The 15,708-nt window shown below is 39.0% G+C and overlaps 1 protein-coding gene across 5 annotated transcripts in view; it reads right to left on the reverse strand.

The window, feature by feature from the left end:
- Positions 1–4,028: 4,028 nt before the first annotated feature.
- Positions 4,029–15,708, reverse strand: part of LOC138160778 (zinc finger protein 665-like) — an 86,416-nt gene continuing 74,736 nt past the window's right edge. For 3 of the 5 annotated variants that reach the window (XM_069087512.1, XM_069087513.1, XM_069087514.1), the window contains exons 3-5: positions 15,400–15,526; positions 14,745–14,870; positions 9,665–14,061 (exon numbers count right to left, since the gene is read on the reverse strand). In XM_069087512.1, coding sequence (XP_068943613.1) covers positions 11,696–14,061; positions 14,745–14,870; positions 15,400–15,526 — 2,619 coding nt within the window. In that variant the 3' untranslated portion in view covers positions 9,665–11,695. Of the gene's footprint in view, positions 4,305–9,664; positions 14,062–14,744; positions 14,871–15,399; positions 15,527–15,708 lie in introns of those variants that run through there. The other 2 variants (XM_069087515.1, XM_069087516.1) reach the window with 2 other exon arrangements.

Here is a 15,708-nt window from a genome sequence, read left to right on the forward strand (position 1 = left end):
CTGCTTTTGTCTGGAGTGTACTTCTTCCTCAACCCTGCCCCTTAGAAGCCTCTCAGCTGCTAGTGTCTTCTCTCCTAAATTGCTCAGTATCTCTTTTCAGTCTATTTTGCATAACCCATTGGATCTGTGATCTCACTGCCTGGATTCCAGTGATGGAGATTATAACTCATCCATGCCGACACATCCTGTGCTACTCTCCTTCATGCCCTCCCCAAAGTTCATCACAGAGGATCCACTCTACACTTTCACCTGCCATTTCCGGGGTACCAGTGGAACACTCTGGCTGAGCACTTGTCTTCCCTCTCTCTTGTTCCATGACCAGCCCATCTTCTCTGCCATACAAGTGCATCCATAATGGCATCTTTTGTTCTTGCTTTTCCTAGGAATTCCTCATGATATGTTGCATTTTGCTCATGTCCATCATGCACCCTTTGTACCTTTCTGTGTGATGTCTATATTAGTTCCTCAGAGACAGTGGTGTTGCAGCTCATACCGTTTGGATGGACCTTCTTTTGCTGTTAGATAGTTAGAGGTCCATAAAAATTCTTTGCAATTTCCTGGAATAACATCCTCCTTCTCAACTACAAGTACAAATCTATCTGTATTATCTGTCTTAGATAATTTATACTATTTGACAAGTTTTATAAGATTTCCATTTAGATCAATACCCAAATCTGAACAACTGGCATTCTGCATCTTTTTGTTCTTTCCTCTGTAGATAGGTCAAAATCCATCACAGCCCTCTTTTAGAAGCCCCAGCAATGTCCTAGGGATTTATGCAACCATCACAATGACATCTATACAGAGGAGTCTCTGGAAGACCTCACAGATTTTGTTTGTCCTTCATTCTTTTTCTTTTTCTTTTTTGCTTTTTGGAGGGCAGTTGGGTTAAGTGACTTGCCCAAGGTCACATGGCTAGTTTTGTGTTAAGTGTCTGAGGCTGGATTTGAACTTAGATCCTCCTGATTCCAGGGCCCATTGCTCTATAGTAAATAGCTGTGCCACCTAGCCGCCCCTTGTCCTTCATTCTTGAAGAGGATCAATGACATCAGGAAGGTGATGTCTTGACTTGCAAGTGAATTGGATTTAAGTGAGGCAGTGCAAAGTCACCAGCCTCACTGTCCTCCAGAGCCATCTGAATCCAATGGCAAAATATAGATTGGGGAGACTGGAGATGGTGCTGGAAACAGTGAGAGACTTTGGCCTTTTTAAGCTAAGGTCTTTTCCAGGTCTGTTTGTCCAAGGCAACACTCGTTCAGTGGGTTAAGGCTAGATAAGAAATGAGGCCAAAGTTGGATGCAGGGGCTCCAACTAGGAGGTTACTGAAATAGTCCTGTTGGTAGGCAACAAAGGCTTAGAGTAGGGTAGTAATGGTGTGAACTGAGAGGTTGTTATGGGAATCTGAAGATCTTATCTGCCCCTTGGCCCTTTGATAGGCTTAAGTGACCCTGAGAACAGTCCCTGATTTGAAAATATACTCTGCCCCCTAATAGGCTGAATGTGGTCACATGGAGCCTGTGGTGGGAGGCTTGTTTTTCAGGAATGCCCACACCTTGTTACTTTGTGATTGGGCAGTGGATCAAGAGGGCTGTGACATTCTCTGAGCCAGGAGAAGGCTATATATACCCCAGTATGAGATTTTGCTTTGGGGCTCACTTTTTGAAGAGTTATGTGATTTGACCAGATAAGACTCTGGGCAGCCGTTGAGCCCCCAGCTTTGAAAACCCAGATGTTGGTGCTTCCCTCTCTGGTAACTGACTAGGTATGGATGTAACGGTCAGACAGCCAGAAGCATGTCTGCTGATATGTTTCTCTGTCTGCTTGTAAATTCTGCTTGTAACATGTTTGTATTCTCTGTAGTTCAGGGTGCTGACCTTTTTCCCCTGAACTAGGTAAATGACATATGTTTGATTAAAGCAAGATTGTTAAGCCCATTTTGAGTTGCTTTCCTTTAGAAAAGCAGATCTAAGAACCTGTGTTGGAAGCCACCCTGGGCATGCTAGGGTGCTTGCTGCTACAGAAGTGACAGATGAGAAAGATGTGGAGGCAGAACTGACAAGATTTGGCAACCAAGGATGGGTGGATGGAGTGAGAATAAAGAGCCAAAAGTGACTCCTCCTAGTACAGTTGTAGACTTGCGTGACCTGATGAATGGTGGTGATGTGTGGGACAAAAGACCCTTGCCCAAAATAAATTCAGTAACTCAGAGGATTCTCAGAGAAACAGAAAGCAAATTTATTACCTCCCATGGGAAGAGGGGGAGTCATCACCACCAGAAGCAGTCTGGTGAGAGAGGCCCCCCAATACAAAATGTAAAGCTTGGTTATATACCTAAAAGACTACCCTTTTCTCCCGCTTCCTCTGTCCTGTTTCTGTTAATTAGGAACTGAGGCTGACAATCTTGACCACAAAAATCTGTTGGCATCGCAGGTGAAATGTAAATATCAAAAATAGATATAAAAGCAGAAGATACATGTCTAGCAGAATCAATATGAACATGACAGCAGACAAAATATGTCATCCGTATCAATTTCGATATGAAAGTAGAAGATGATTGTTCTAACAATATCAATATAGATATGAGAGCAGACAATATTTCATGAATCTTAGGTCATAGTGACCTTTGTAACAGGATTGCCAGTTTTATATTTATACAGGTCAGATGGTAGTCATAGAAACAATCTGAAGGGTCTGTACTTTCCCCCCCTATGCATTAGCTTAGCTTAGCAAAAACGTCAACTTATGACCAGGGAAGTAAGGCAAGGGTCCCAACCTCAAACTCAAGCCTGGGCTTCTGGTTACTGGTTGCAAACCTTGCTAGATCTTAAGAGTACAGTAGAAACTTAAGTCTGGGGTCCAGGCAATCTATTATTAAATCTTTGAGAAATCATCACTTCTATCCCACTCAGTGACCTCTACAGAAGTAATGAAATTAGGAGAAAGAGTGTGTTTAGAGGGGAAGACAAATTCTATTTTGGACATGAGTTTAAGATGCCTATGGAACATGCAAGTGGAGATATCAAGTAGGAAGTTGGATATATGATTGTAATCTAGAAGAAAGATGAGGTCTGGATATGTAGATTTGTTGATGTGGATTTTATATCCATCAGCTGCATGGAGATACTTGAACTTTGAGAGCTAATTTCATGGAGAGAGTTTAGAGACAGAAGAGTCAAAGGCCTAAGACACAGCCTTTGCACAAGAGGGCAGGACATGGAAGATGAACTACAAAGGAAACTAATAAGGATTTGTCCAACCATTAGGGAAAGAATGTCTATTTTCTCCCAAACCTTTATGCTTTTCCTGCCCCTAAGAATCTCTGATCCCATTTGGATGAATAAATCTTAATACCATTAGCAAATGGGAGCAAAACAAACCAACCAACCAAGTTCATACAATAAAAGTGTAATGGAGTCATAAAGGGATTATGGAAGTGAGTCAAGTCTCAGGAACTGGCCCTGCCACATGATGAATTGTCTTAGGGTCATTCACTGGCACTTCCTAGAGGATGGGTTTCAGTGGCTGCAGCTGCCCCTTGAATAATGGGTTGTATTTCATTCCTGAGAGGATGGAATCTGCTGGGAGAATGAACATTTTTATGAGGACCTATGAAAATGAGCCAACAGACCTACTCAGGTCTTTTTGGCTTCTGTCACCAAGGTCTCTGGTACCTTGCCTTCCCATCCTCAAATTCTGAGAGCTCCCCAGGGAGTGGATGGTGGGGTAAAGCTTTCCACCTCTCCAAGGTCAGGAATAGCTACCTCGGGAGCTACAACCAAGAGAAGATTTCATGGAAAATTATTCTGAATCACAGCATTCTTTATACAAGGGATCCCGGGGTGCATGCCCCAAGCAATAGGATTTAATAAACTAGGTCTGATCTTGGAGATAACACTAAAAGATTATTGCTCCCTCCCAGAGTTTACTCTGCAAAATCTCTGAATATGACTTGTATCTAGATTTCCATAAATGTAGGTAAAAGGGCTCCCAGTTCACATTAAAGCACTCATGGTAACAAATTATATTGGTGCAGAACAGCTTTTATTTCAGTCAATCAACAAGCATTTATTAGACACTTATGTGCCAAGTGCAGTGCCAAGCACTGGGGATACAGAGAAAGGCAAAAACACAGAACTTGCTTTCAAGGAACTCACATTCTAATGGGGGAAAGAACATGCAAATGACAATATAAATACAAGATATATACCTTGTAGATTAAAGGTGACCTTCCTTAGTGGGAAGGACTGGGAAAGGTCTCTAGAAAATACAGAACATGCAGTGGATTCACAGAAGCCCATAAACAACTGTAAAAAAGCAAATAAAGGAACAAAGATGTAACAAAATATTATTTGTTAAACATTTATTTACTTTTATAATAATTTACTGTCTCACTACTGCCCCCATTAAACAATTTTGGAAATAAAAAAGAAAACCTTTATAGCAAATATGTATGTTGTTGTTCAGTTGTTTCTTTGTGACCCCATTGGGGGTTTTCTTGGCAGAGATACTGGAGGGGTTTTACCATTTCCTTCTCAAGCTCATTTTACAGATGAGGAAACTGAGGCAAACAGGATTAAGTGACCTGCCTAGGGTCACACAGCTAGTAAGTGTCTGAGGCTGGATTTGAACTCAGGAAAATGAGTTTTCTTGGCTCCAGGCCCAGCCCTCTGTTCACTGTGCCACCTAGCTGCCCAGCAAATTATGTACAGTCTTAACAAAACAAATTCCCACACTGTGTCCAAAAACGTATCATTCTGCATTTTAAGTCCATCACCTTTCTGGCAGGAGGGGGCAGCCTCCTTCAGTCCTGTTGGACTCATGGTTCATCATCACAACAAGAGTTCTAATATCTTTCAAAGTTGTTTTTCCTCTAGAAATATTGTCCCTGTATAGTTCTGCTGAGATGAGCACAGTTCTGCTCATCTAACTCTTCATCATAATTACCTTATTCTTAACAGCACTATTTGTAACAGCAGAAATCTGAAAAATGACGGGCTCAAAAATTGAGGAACAATTGAATAAACTGCTATGTGAATGTAATGGAATGTTAGTATACTGTACGGACAGACAAACATGGAGAATTAATGGAAACAAGGGAAAATGTATCAAGTGACACAGAATGAAGAAGAACACTAATTATAGAATAACTACAATAAAGTAAAGAAAGACAACCCAAAAAGGTAACCAAACAAGTCACAGAACAGAGACAATTGACTCCAAGCTATTTAAGCCATATCATCTTCCTTCCTGTTAATCAAATAACAAGCCACGAGCATGGGGCATCCCACGTACTGTCAAGAAATGGTGACATAATGGATGTGGTCCTGACATATGCTAGTTTTAGGCAGGTAAATCACTTATTAATCACAAATTACTTCCACGAAGTAGGCAACTCTCACGTGAAATCTTCACTGGTGAATAGATGTAGAGCCCTGAAATAACCTAAGATCTCAAGTAAAAGCCAGTCATTTCTGGGGCCCCTTACACTTTTTAGCAGCATATGCAAAAACCGATGTCTGACTGTAACTGGAAGGTCTTCCCATAACATAACATTACTGAAAGTACTGCCACTCATATGAAGTTTTCACTCTTGGGGTACACTGCATTTCATCAGGGAATACTAACCCTGACAGAATCACTCACTATCTGGCTATATGAAGAATTATGAAGTGCAGTCCTCTGATTCCTTAAATTCTCTTTTGTTATATAAGATGTAATTTAGCAGTAGAATGGTTTAAAAATAAAAATGGTATCTACATTAAATCCTGTACACTTAATGCAATGTTTTCAATAAATACTCCCCTACTCATTCACAACAATAATAATAGCAATAGCAACCTTACCTCAATGAGGAATTCTATTGAAAAAAAATTTTAGTAGCAAAATAATGCAATGTGTTTTTGCCATTTTTCTTTGGTGGTGTGTTTCAGTGCTCAAGTTTTAATTCAGAGCAACACCACTGCAAAACAATAAATGACATTTTAATAAATGTGGATTGAGCAGAACCAGGAGAACGGCTGTAACAACGTTACAAAAGCAAATGATTTTTAAAAGGCTTAAGAACAATGAAATGATCAAAAATGATACCAGAGGTCCAATGATTTAGAATGCTGCCAATCTCCTCATAGAGAAGCGATGGACTAGATATTCAGAGTGAGACACAAATTTTTGGATTTGGCCAATGTGTGGATTTGTGTTCCTTGACTGTGTATTTGTTGCAGGGTGTTTTCCCCCCACTGGGGAAAATGTCAAAATGAGATGGGAGATAAAGAAGATTGATATTTGTTCACTGAAAAAAATGAACTTAAAAAAATGAAATAGGGGAGGCCAGGTGGCTCAGCAAGTAAGAACACTGGCCCCAGTGTCAGGATGACCTGGGGATCAAATCCGGGTTCAGATACTTAGCACCACACCCAGAAATAACTGGCCAGTTGAGCAAGTTACTTAACCCAATTGCTTTTTAAAAAAATGAAATAATGGCATATCATAGCCTAAATATCCCTTTTTTCTTTAAAAATCAAGCTGTCCCTCCTATTTCCCCTCTTTCCACTAAGTAAATATAAATAATTTTTAAAGCACTCAACACACGGCTGCACGGTCCAAGAAAACAATGACCAAAATGTATGTCTCTTTCTACCTCTTAAGTTCATCACCTCTCTGTCAAGATGTGAATCATGTTTCACCTATATTCTTTTGGACTCTTCATTATCATTGTGTCGATCAGAGTTCTAAAGTCTTTCAGAGTTATTTTTCTCTGTAAAGTTATCATTGTTTAAACTGTTCTGGTTTAGCTCATTTTATTCTGTATCAGTTCGGAGAGGTCTTCCTAGGTTCCTCTGAAAATGTCCATTTCCTCATTTCTTATGGCACAATTATTCCATGATGTTCACACACCAGTTTGTTTAGCCATTTCCCAGTAGGAAAACATTCCTTTAGTCCCACTTTTTGGCTATGAAAAGAGCTGTTAGACAAAGCAGAAAATGCAGAACATTTTCCTTTCTCTTTTTTTAGGTATAGGTCTAGTAGTGGTACAGCTAGGATAAAAGGCATGCGCATTTTAGTAACTTTTAGGCATAAATCAGAATGCCTTTCCAGGATGACTGGATCAAGTCACAGCTCCACCAACAGTACACATTACATTCCCCACACATATGCTACATCTACACATGTGCTATGCTTCAGCCAAATTTGAGTATAATCTCTGCTAAAAATATTCACGTGGCCCTGCCCCTATGACTTTGTTCAAATTGCTGCATAAATCTGTAATGGCCTTCCCATTGCCACCTCTACCCAAATATCATACCTGTCCTATTACAGGAAATTAGGTAATGAAATAGATACAGTGCTGGTCCCGAAGTAAGGAAGATCTGCCTTAGACTCTTACCAGATATGTGACCCTGTCTGCCTTAGTTTCCTCACCAGTAAAATAAGGATATCATTTAACTTCCAGTGTTGCTGTGAGGATAAATCAGATTGTGTGTGTATGTGTATACACAAATATATGTATATATTTTTATTCCCACAGTAGGTACTTTAATATTTGTCCCTTCAAACTTCCCCTGTGCTTTATGGCTCCACACAAATGCAAACCCTTCTATGCATTCCTTCCCTGACCTCTCCACCAAGCAATGATCCTTCTCCACTTAGACAACAATCAATGAATGAATCAGTAAGTATTTATTAAGCTCTAGTTATGTGCCAAACACTGTGCTGAGTCCTTGTGATACAAAGAAATTTTTAAAAAAAATATTTTCTCTCAAGGAGCTTACATTCTAATAAAGAATACATGTACATATATAGAGGTGGTCATAAGATAAACAGAGAGTTGCCAGAAGGAAATTCTGGGGAGAAAGGCACCAGAAGGTCAGTTCCTCAGAAGGTGGTATCTGAACTCAGGCCTAAAAGGAGTCCAAGAAGCCAGGAGGGAAAATGTTCCGGGTATGGGGGATGGTCAGTGCAAAGTTAGAGAGAAGAGGTGGAAGGTTGTGTCTGAGGAATTTAAGCAGGTCAGGATAGATCAACCATAGAGTTCAATAGGAAAGGTAGGGTAGGGCCAGGTTGAGAACAAAACACAAACCACTGTAGTAGATGTTGTAATGGTAAGGGAATTTGAAGGTCTTCCCTGCCCCTTAATAGGCCTAGGGAATTTGAAGACCTTCCCTGCCACTTAATGGGCCTCACTTGGAGCCCAATGAAAGAAGCTTGCCTAGGGAGGCTTGTTTTCAGGAAGGCACATACCTTTTGTTACTTTGTAATTAGGCAGTGGGTCACAAAGGTTGTGATGTTCTCTGACCCTGGAGAAGGCTATATATACTCTGAGGTGAGATTTTGCTTTGGGGTTCATTTATAGGAAGAATTGTTTGATTTGGCCAGATGAGATTCTGGGTAGCCTTTGAGCCACCCAGCTTTGAAAACCCAGATGTTGGTGCTTCTCTCTCTGGTAACTAATAATGTATGTATGTAATGGTCAGAGAGCCAGAAGACCTGTCTGTTGGTCTGTTTAATTGTGTTATTCTCTCTGCATTTTTTGTCTGCTTGTAATTTCTGTTTGTATTTTCTGAAGATCAGGGTGCTGACTTTTTACCCTCCTAAACTATAGGAACCCTGAACTCCTAAAACTATAGCTCACAAGCCCCAACCAATGTGTTCACCTTTCAATTGTCAGTCATGGACCAAAAGCTATTTGCTAAAGTAGCATCATAGGAAAAGGGCCAACAAGGCATCTTCCCTGGGGCACACATCTCCACAATTACAGGTGGCGTCAGAAGGGCGAGGATTCTGCAATATAGGGTCAAAATTAGAAGGGCTCAGATTAGCTGCACAGCACCTGGCTGTAGACTCCACTTCTGACTCCTGGAGTGCAACTCTGCACTCTAAATAGCAAAGGATGCTGCACAAGAACCACAGGGGTTTCAACCAACAGTAGGATGCATCAAATCTCTTTAGAATAAAGGTGTCAAACAGACTGTTACCCAAACAAGATTAAACTGTAATTGGGAAATATTTAACAAAACAAATAAAAATACAAAAGAATATAATGTTCATGTGCTTTAAGTCAACATGAAGCCTGGATGGATCATTGTTTACTATTGAGTGGCCTCATTTCTACTTGAGTTTGACACAACTGCTCTAGAAGGCCCAGTTCCTGGAACTCTCAAACTCAAGAAATCTGAACCTTGGGAGTTGATGACTTGGCATCTCTGAAAGTGGGCACCAGCTTATAAATCTCCCTTATTAGCTGGGAGATTTGAGTATAGAATTATCACTAAGGAAGTCAAATTCCCCTCTCCCAACAAGAAGTTGGGACTCGGGAAATAATGCCTTTGAATTCCCTTCTCATGCAACATGCATCTCACACAATATTTTGTATTAAAATTGTTTCACATGTCATATCTCCTGCCTCCTCTCTGGATCCTGTGAGCTATGTGCATCCATAAACTATGGTTCATTTAATATCCTCTAGCATCTAGAATATCGTAACCTGAGTACTAATAGAAAGATAGACATTCTTCTCTCTTAAGGCAACTAACAATATTATAGCTAATGACAAAATCAGACACTTTCTCAATCAGTGGGTATAATTTGAGGGCAGCTAGGTGGTGCAGTAGATACTGTACTGGCCACAAAGTCAAGATGGCTTGAATTCAAATGCTCAGACACTTACTAGCTATGTGATCTTGGCCAAGTCGTGGAACCTCACCTGTAAAATAAGAATAATAATAGCATGTACCTCCCAAGGGAGTTACATGGATAAAATGAGATGCTCTCTATAAAGTGTTTAGCAGAACGCCTGGAACACAGTAGGCATTCTATAAGAGCAACCTATTGTTGTTGTTAAGTCACCTTGGAAAGAGATTTCTGTTACAATGTTCCTGGGATCTGTGCTAGGCTCTGACCTGTTTAATATTTTAACAGATGGCCTAGCTAAAGATGCATGTGTCATACTTATCAAACTTGCAGCTGGTACAAATGTGGCAGGGGCAGCTAATCACAGCCAAGGTTCCAAAAGATCTTAACTTCTGACCAAATGGGGCCAAACTGAATAGGATGAAATAAAAAATGGAAAATTTTGCAGTTGAGTTCAAAATATCAAATGCAAGTGATAAGATAGAAGGATGGTTACCAGTAGATCATAAGAAAAAGATCTAGGATTTTAGTGGATGAAAAGCTCATTAAGGAGTCAAAGATTGAAGGGGCACCCAAAATAGCAAATTCAGTCTTAAGGTATGTCAGGAGAGGAGTAAGACCAGGAGTGACAGTATTATGAGTGTGCCCCTCATTTGAAGTAGATGTAGAATTTTGTCATCAGATTTGCATACTGTATTTTAGGAAAGACATTGATAAGCTTAAGGAATCTGGAGGAAAGCAACCTAAATGGCGAATGGCATGTTAGTTCATGTTATATGAGAATAAACTGAGGGTATTTTATCTGAAGAATTAAAGACAGGCTATCTGGGGCGGCCAGGTAGCACAGCAAGAGCACCGGCTCCAATGCTGAGATGACCTGGGGATCAAATCCACAGACACTTAGCACCCACCCAGAAACACCTAGATGTGTAACCTTGAGCAAGTTACTTAACCCCAATTGCTTAGGGGGGCCAGGTGGCTCAGCAAGTAAAGAGCACCGGCTCCAGTGTCGGGATGACCTGGGGATCGAATCCGGGCTCAGATACTTAGCACCACACCCAGAAATAACTGGCCGTGTAACCTTGAGCAAGTTACTTAGCCCCAATTGCTTAAAAAAAAACAGGCTATCTATCATAGCTGACCTTAAGCATATGGTTTCTCACAGGCAAGAAGGATTCGGCTTGTTCTCTTGGGCCATAGAGAATATAAACAAGAAAAAGGGAGGGAAATTACAAAGAAGCAAATTTAGACTTAATATAGGGAAAGACTTCCTAATAACAGGCACTATCCAAAAGTAGAACAGACTCCCTCAGGAACTCTTTGGGTTCCTCCTCATTAAAGAACAAAGGCTGGGTGAGGATTTGTATGGAGTATGGGGCAATTTTGTTCAGATACAACTTGGACTAGATGTTCTCTGAAGTCCACTCTAACTCTGAAAATTTATGATTTTGCATATGTTTTCAAACCTTTACTGCATTATAATAAATGCAGTTAATCTTTAATATGAATTCTCTCAGAAACTGTGATTTTTATTCATAAAGAATCTCATCAGTATTATCAGATAATTTGCAAGTTCTTTAGCCAAAGGTTTCTGGAAAAAAAATTGCATTCTCTATGATAATAATTTTCTTATGTACAAAGGTCTGATTGAGCCTGAATATTTTCTAACATTCTTCATATTTAACAGGTTCCTCTTTTTAGTATGAAGTGTCTTATGATATTGTCATTTGAAAGTTTTCACACATTTACTACCCAGAATGTATTTTCAGTATGAAAACTCTGATTTATACTAACCACTTCCCATATGAAACCTTTACAATATTCTGTAAGTTCAATGAACCTTTAGCAGCACTGAGTCATGTTCTTTAAGATGTCAATCTAGTTTTCTACACTCATTACACTTAAAGGGTTTCTCAAGAGCCTTGAGTTTTCTTGTGTATATTAGGGTTTCCCCTTCCACAGAAGGCTTTCACACATTGATTTTATTGCTTAAGATTTCTTTCCAGTATGGCTACATATTCGTATTATAGGAGTCTCAAACCTAAAGCCTCTCCTGTATTCATTCTATTTAAACAGGTCTCTCTCCAGAATGAATTGCCTTGTGTGTTTCAAATCTAGAATTGGAACAGAAGGCTTTCCCACATTCATTACATTTATAGGGTTTTTCTCCAGTATGGACTCTTTGATGTCTTGAGAGCTTTTGATTACTACTAAAGGCTTTCCAACATGCATTACATTTATAGGGTTTCTCTCCAGTATGGATTCTTTGATGCTGAGTTAGGTAGCTATTACTGCTAAAGGCTTTCCCACATTTATTACACTTATAGGGTTTCTCTCCAGTATGAGTTCTTTGGTGTCGTGATAAATTTTGATTATTGTTGAATGCTTTCCCACACTCATTACATATGTAGGGTTTCTCCCCAGTATGAATTACCTGATGTTGCATAAGAGATGAACTTTGCCTGAAGGCCTTCCCACATTCATTACAATTATAAGGTTTCTCTCCGGTATGAATTTTCTGATGTTGCATAAGGGATGAACTTTGCCTGAAGGCTTTGCCACATTCCTTACATTTATAGGGTTTCTCTCCAGTATGGATTCTTTGATGTTCAATGAGATAGCTGTTACTGTTGAAGGCTTTGCCACATGTATTACATTTGTAGGGTTTCTCCCCAGTATGGATCCTTTGATGAAGAGTGAGCTTTTGATGGCTGCTAAAGGCTTTTCCACATTCATTACATGTATAGGCCTTCCCTCCAGTATGGATTCGTTGATGTTGAACTAGGTAGCTATTACAGATGAAGGCTTTTCCACATTCATTACATTTGTAGGGTTTCTCTCCAGTATGAATTCTTTGATGTTGAATTAGGTAGCTGTTACTACTGAAGACTTTCCCACATTCATTACATTTATAGGGGTTTTCTCCAGGGTGTATTTTTTGATGCTGAATTAGGTTATTATTACTGATAAAGACTTTGCCACATTCATTACATTTATAGGGCTTCCCTCCAGGATGAATTCTTTGATGTAGAGTCAAGTAGCTATTACTACTGAAAGCTTTTCCACATTCATTACATTTATAGGGTTTTCCTCCAATATGAATTCTTTGATGTCGGGATAGCTGTTGATTACTGATGAAGGCTTTCCCACATTCATTACATTCATAAGGCTTCTCACCTGTATGAATCTTTTTATGAGTTTCAACATGTCCCATCTGCCTGAAGGTTTTTCCACATTCATTACAGCTGTAAGGCTTCTCTCCAGTATGGATTCTTTTATGCTGTGATAGCTGTTTATTACTAATGAAAGTCTTCCCACATTCATTGCATTTATACAGTTTCTCACCTGTATGAATTCTCTGATGCTGAATTAGGTAGCTATTACTGCTGAAAGCTTTCCCACATTCATAACATTTATAGGGTTTCCCTCCAGCATGGATTCTTTGATGCTGAATTAGGTAGCTATTACTCATGAAGCCTTTCCCACATTGATTACATTTGAAGGGTTTCACTCCAGTATGAATTTTTTTATGCTGAATCAGGTAGCTATTACTGCTAAAGGCCTTCCCACATTCATTACATTTGAAGGGTTTCACACCAATATGAATTTTTTGATGTTTGCTTAGATAGTGTTTATTGCTGAAAGCTTTCCCACATTCATTACATCCAAATGGTCTTTCTTTAGTATGAATTAACTTATGTTTAATAAAGTGTGATTCCTGGCAGAATGCTTTCCCACAATGATTACATTTATAGAGTATATCGTTAGTATGGATTTTTTTATGTTGGTCTAAGTAGTATTTATTACTGAAGGGTTTCAAACACATATTACATTCATAAGTCTTCTGTCTAGCATGAATCATTTTATGGATTTTAAGGTGTCGTTTCTGCTTAAAGGCTTTGCCACATTCATTACATAAAAAGGATTTCTCTCCACTATGACTTTTCTTATGCAGAAAAAGGTTTATCCAGGAGCTAAAGACTTTTTCACAGTCTTTGCATTTATGGGGCTTCTCTCCACGATGAGCTGTTTGATATACAGTTAGGTATTGTTTAGTGTGGTCAGCTTGCCCACGTTCATTACATTCAAAAATTTTCTCTTCACCACTATAAACACTTTGAGGTTCAGGAACCTTTGAATTGATGCTGAAGTCTTTGCCAGCTTCATCATGTTTAGACAGTTGTCCTTGAGGATATGTCCTATGGGAATACATACGTTTTGAATGGTGAATGAAGGTGGGCTTCTTGCATTTCTTATGCTGAGATAATTTCAAGCAAATTCTATTATGTTCACTTGGGTTTGAAAACAGATTGAAGTTCTTCCCAAGGCTGTCATATTCATGGACATATTTTTTTTCAGGAATTTTCTGTTGTGTAGTGAGGATTGATCCCAGACTGCATTTCAGTTCAAATGTATTATGCTCAGGAAGAAAATCTAAGGGGGAGGGGAGTAAAAGGTATCAATATTCAATGCTCAGTGAAAAATTAAATTAATTCATACTGAGTTCTAGATTCTGTCACATTCATGAAGAATAATGAAAACTAATATGGTACAGGTAGAAAGAACATTCCTGGAAAGTGGGTATGAAGATAGAAAGAACAGTTAATTACAGAGGACTTCATGAATGCCTTATCAGAAAATGGAAAGAGGTTATTTCTAACAAATGGATTTCTTAAACTAAAGAAAATCTCTGGCAAAAAAAATCACATTTTTAGAAAAGTATTAATCCCCACCAAAAGCAATATTTTAATTTGACAAGTGCATATTGTACACAATGCAGCTCATTTTCTTTAAGATGTATGAAGAGGTGCATGTTAGATATAGAGAACAGGTGACTAGATTTAGCAACATATTTGAAAAAGTCTTACAAGATATCTTTCTGGACAAGGAATACCTCTTCTTCTGAGGCTATAGGGAAATATGAGAACAGGAAGATCAGGAGAAAATAAGATGTAGAAGTAGCTAAACGGGGACAACCACAGTTTTTCTCCAGAGGCTTAGAGATCTTTTAGAATAAGGTCCAATCTAACATTCCAAAGGTAAATGCATCCTTACTGAGTAGCTACAATGTAGCCTCAAATCTTGTATAACCATTTGCCTGGTTTTTATTCACTCACCCACATAAATGCTTTTTAGGACTTCTTCCATTGGCAGCCACGGTGCTTCTTTTCTCTCCAAATGAGAAATCAAAAGTTGTTTGGAATCTGGAAGTCCTTGCTCATGAGGAAACATTTGGAAACATGCTGAGAACAAACAGATATTTAAGAATTCACTCTTAACCTCTTTCTCTTTAGGGAAATAGAGAGCAATCTATAAAGGAACTCTTAAGAATGCTATATACTATGGTTCAATGACATCAAACATGGAAGATAACTGACAGGGTTTGACTTAGGTTCAAACAAAATTATTTTATTTCAGCACATTCCCTACAAAGACTATAGATATCTTCCATGTCTCCAAAGAGTAACTGGAATAGGTACTTGGGTGGAGAAGTTTTTGTTTTTTCTGAGTATAAAGTAGGCAAAGTACAGCTTCAGAAGCAATATAATGAAGCAGCTGATTTCTAGTTGTAAAAAGCCAAGGCCTTTCCTCTGAATAAGGAGCAGGAACATCTTGCCTCTTTACACTAAATGATAAAAGGCTCTTTCTACATTACATGTATTCATGAGAAACCTCTAAACACCAAGTCAGAACTCAGCAAATCATGTGAGACATTCCATGACCTCTAGAAAATGACAATGAGACAATTCATGAGAGAAAAGCCATCCTTACCAAGGGAGACAAAATTCTCATAGTTTTCAAGCATCACATCCCAGAAAAGGTCCTTCTCAGCAGGATCCAACAGGCTCCATTCCTCTTGGGTGAAGTCTACAACCACATCTTGCAATGTTAACAATTTCTGAAATAGTCAAAAACATTCCCATGCATTCAAGGACCATTCTTCACATGGAACATGAGGAAGACATGAAATTGGTTACGTCTATAGTGAGTAGTTTCCATAGAATCAAGAAACTGGAGTATTCCATGTCAAGTATTCCTTGAAAATTTATTTAACATGTTCTGCACTTTATAAATTATAAA

This window comes from Petaurus breviceps, unplaced genomic scaffold (genome assembly GCF_028583685.1).
Source record: "Petaurus breviceps papuanus isolate PSGF00001 unplaced genomic scaffold, PetGlider_PUasm1.0 182, whole genome shotgun sequence".
NCBI classification, from domain to species: domain Eukaryota; kingdom Metazoa; phylum Chordata; class Mammalia; order Diprotodontia; family Petauridae; genus Petaurus; species Petaurus breviceps.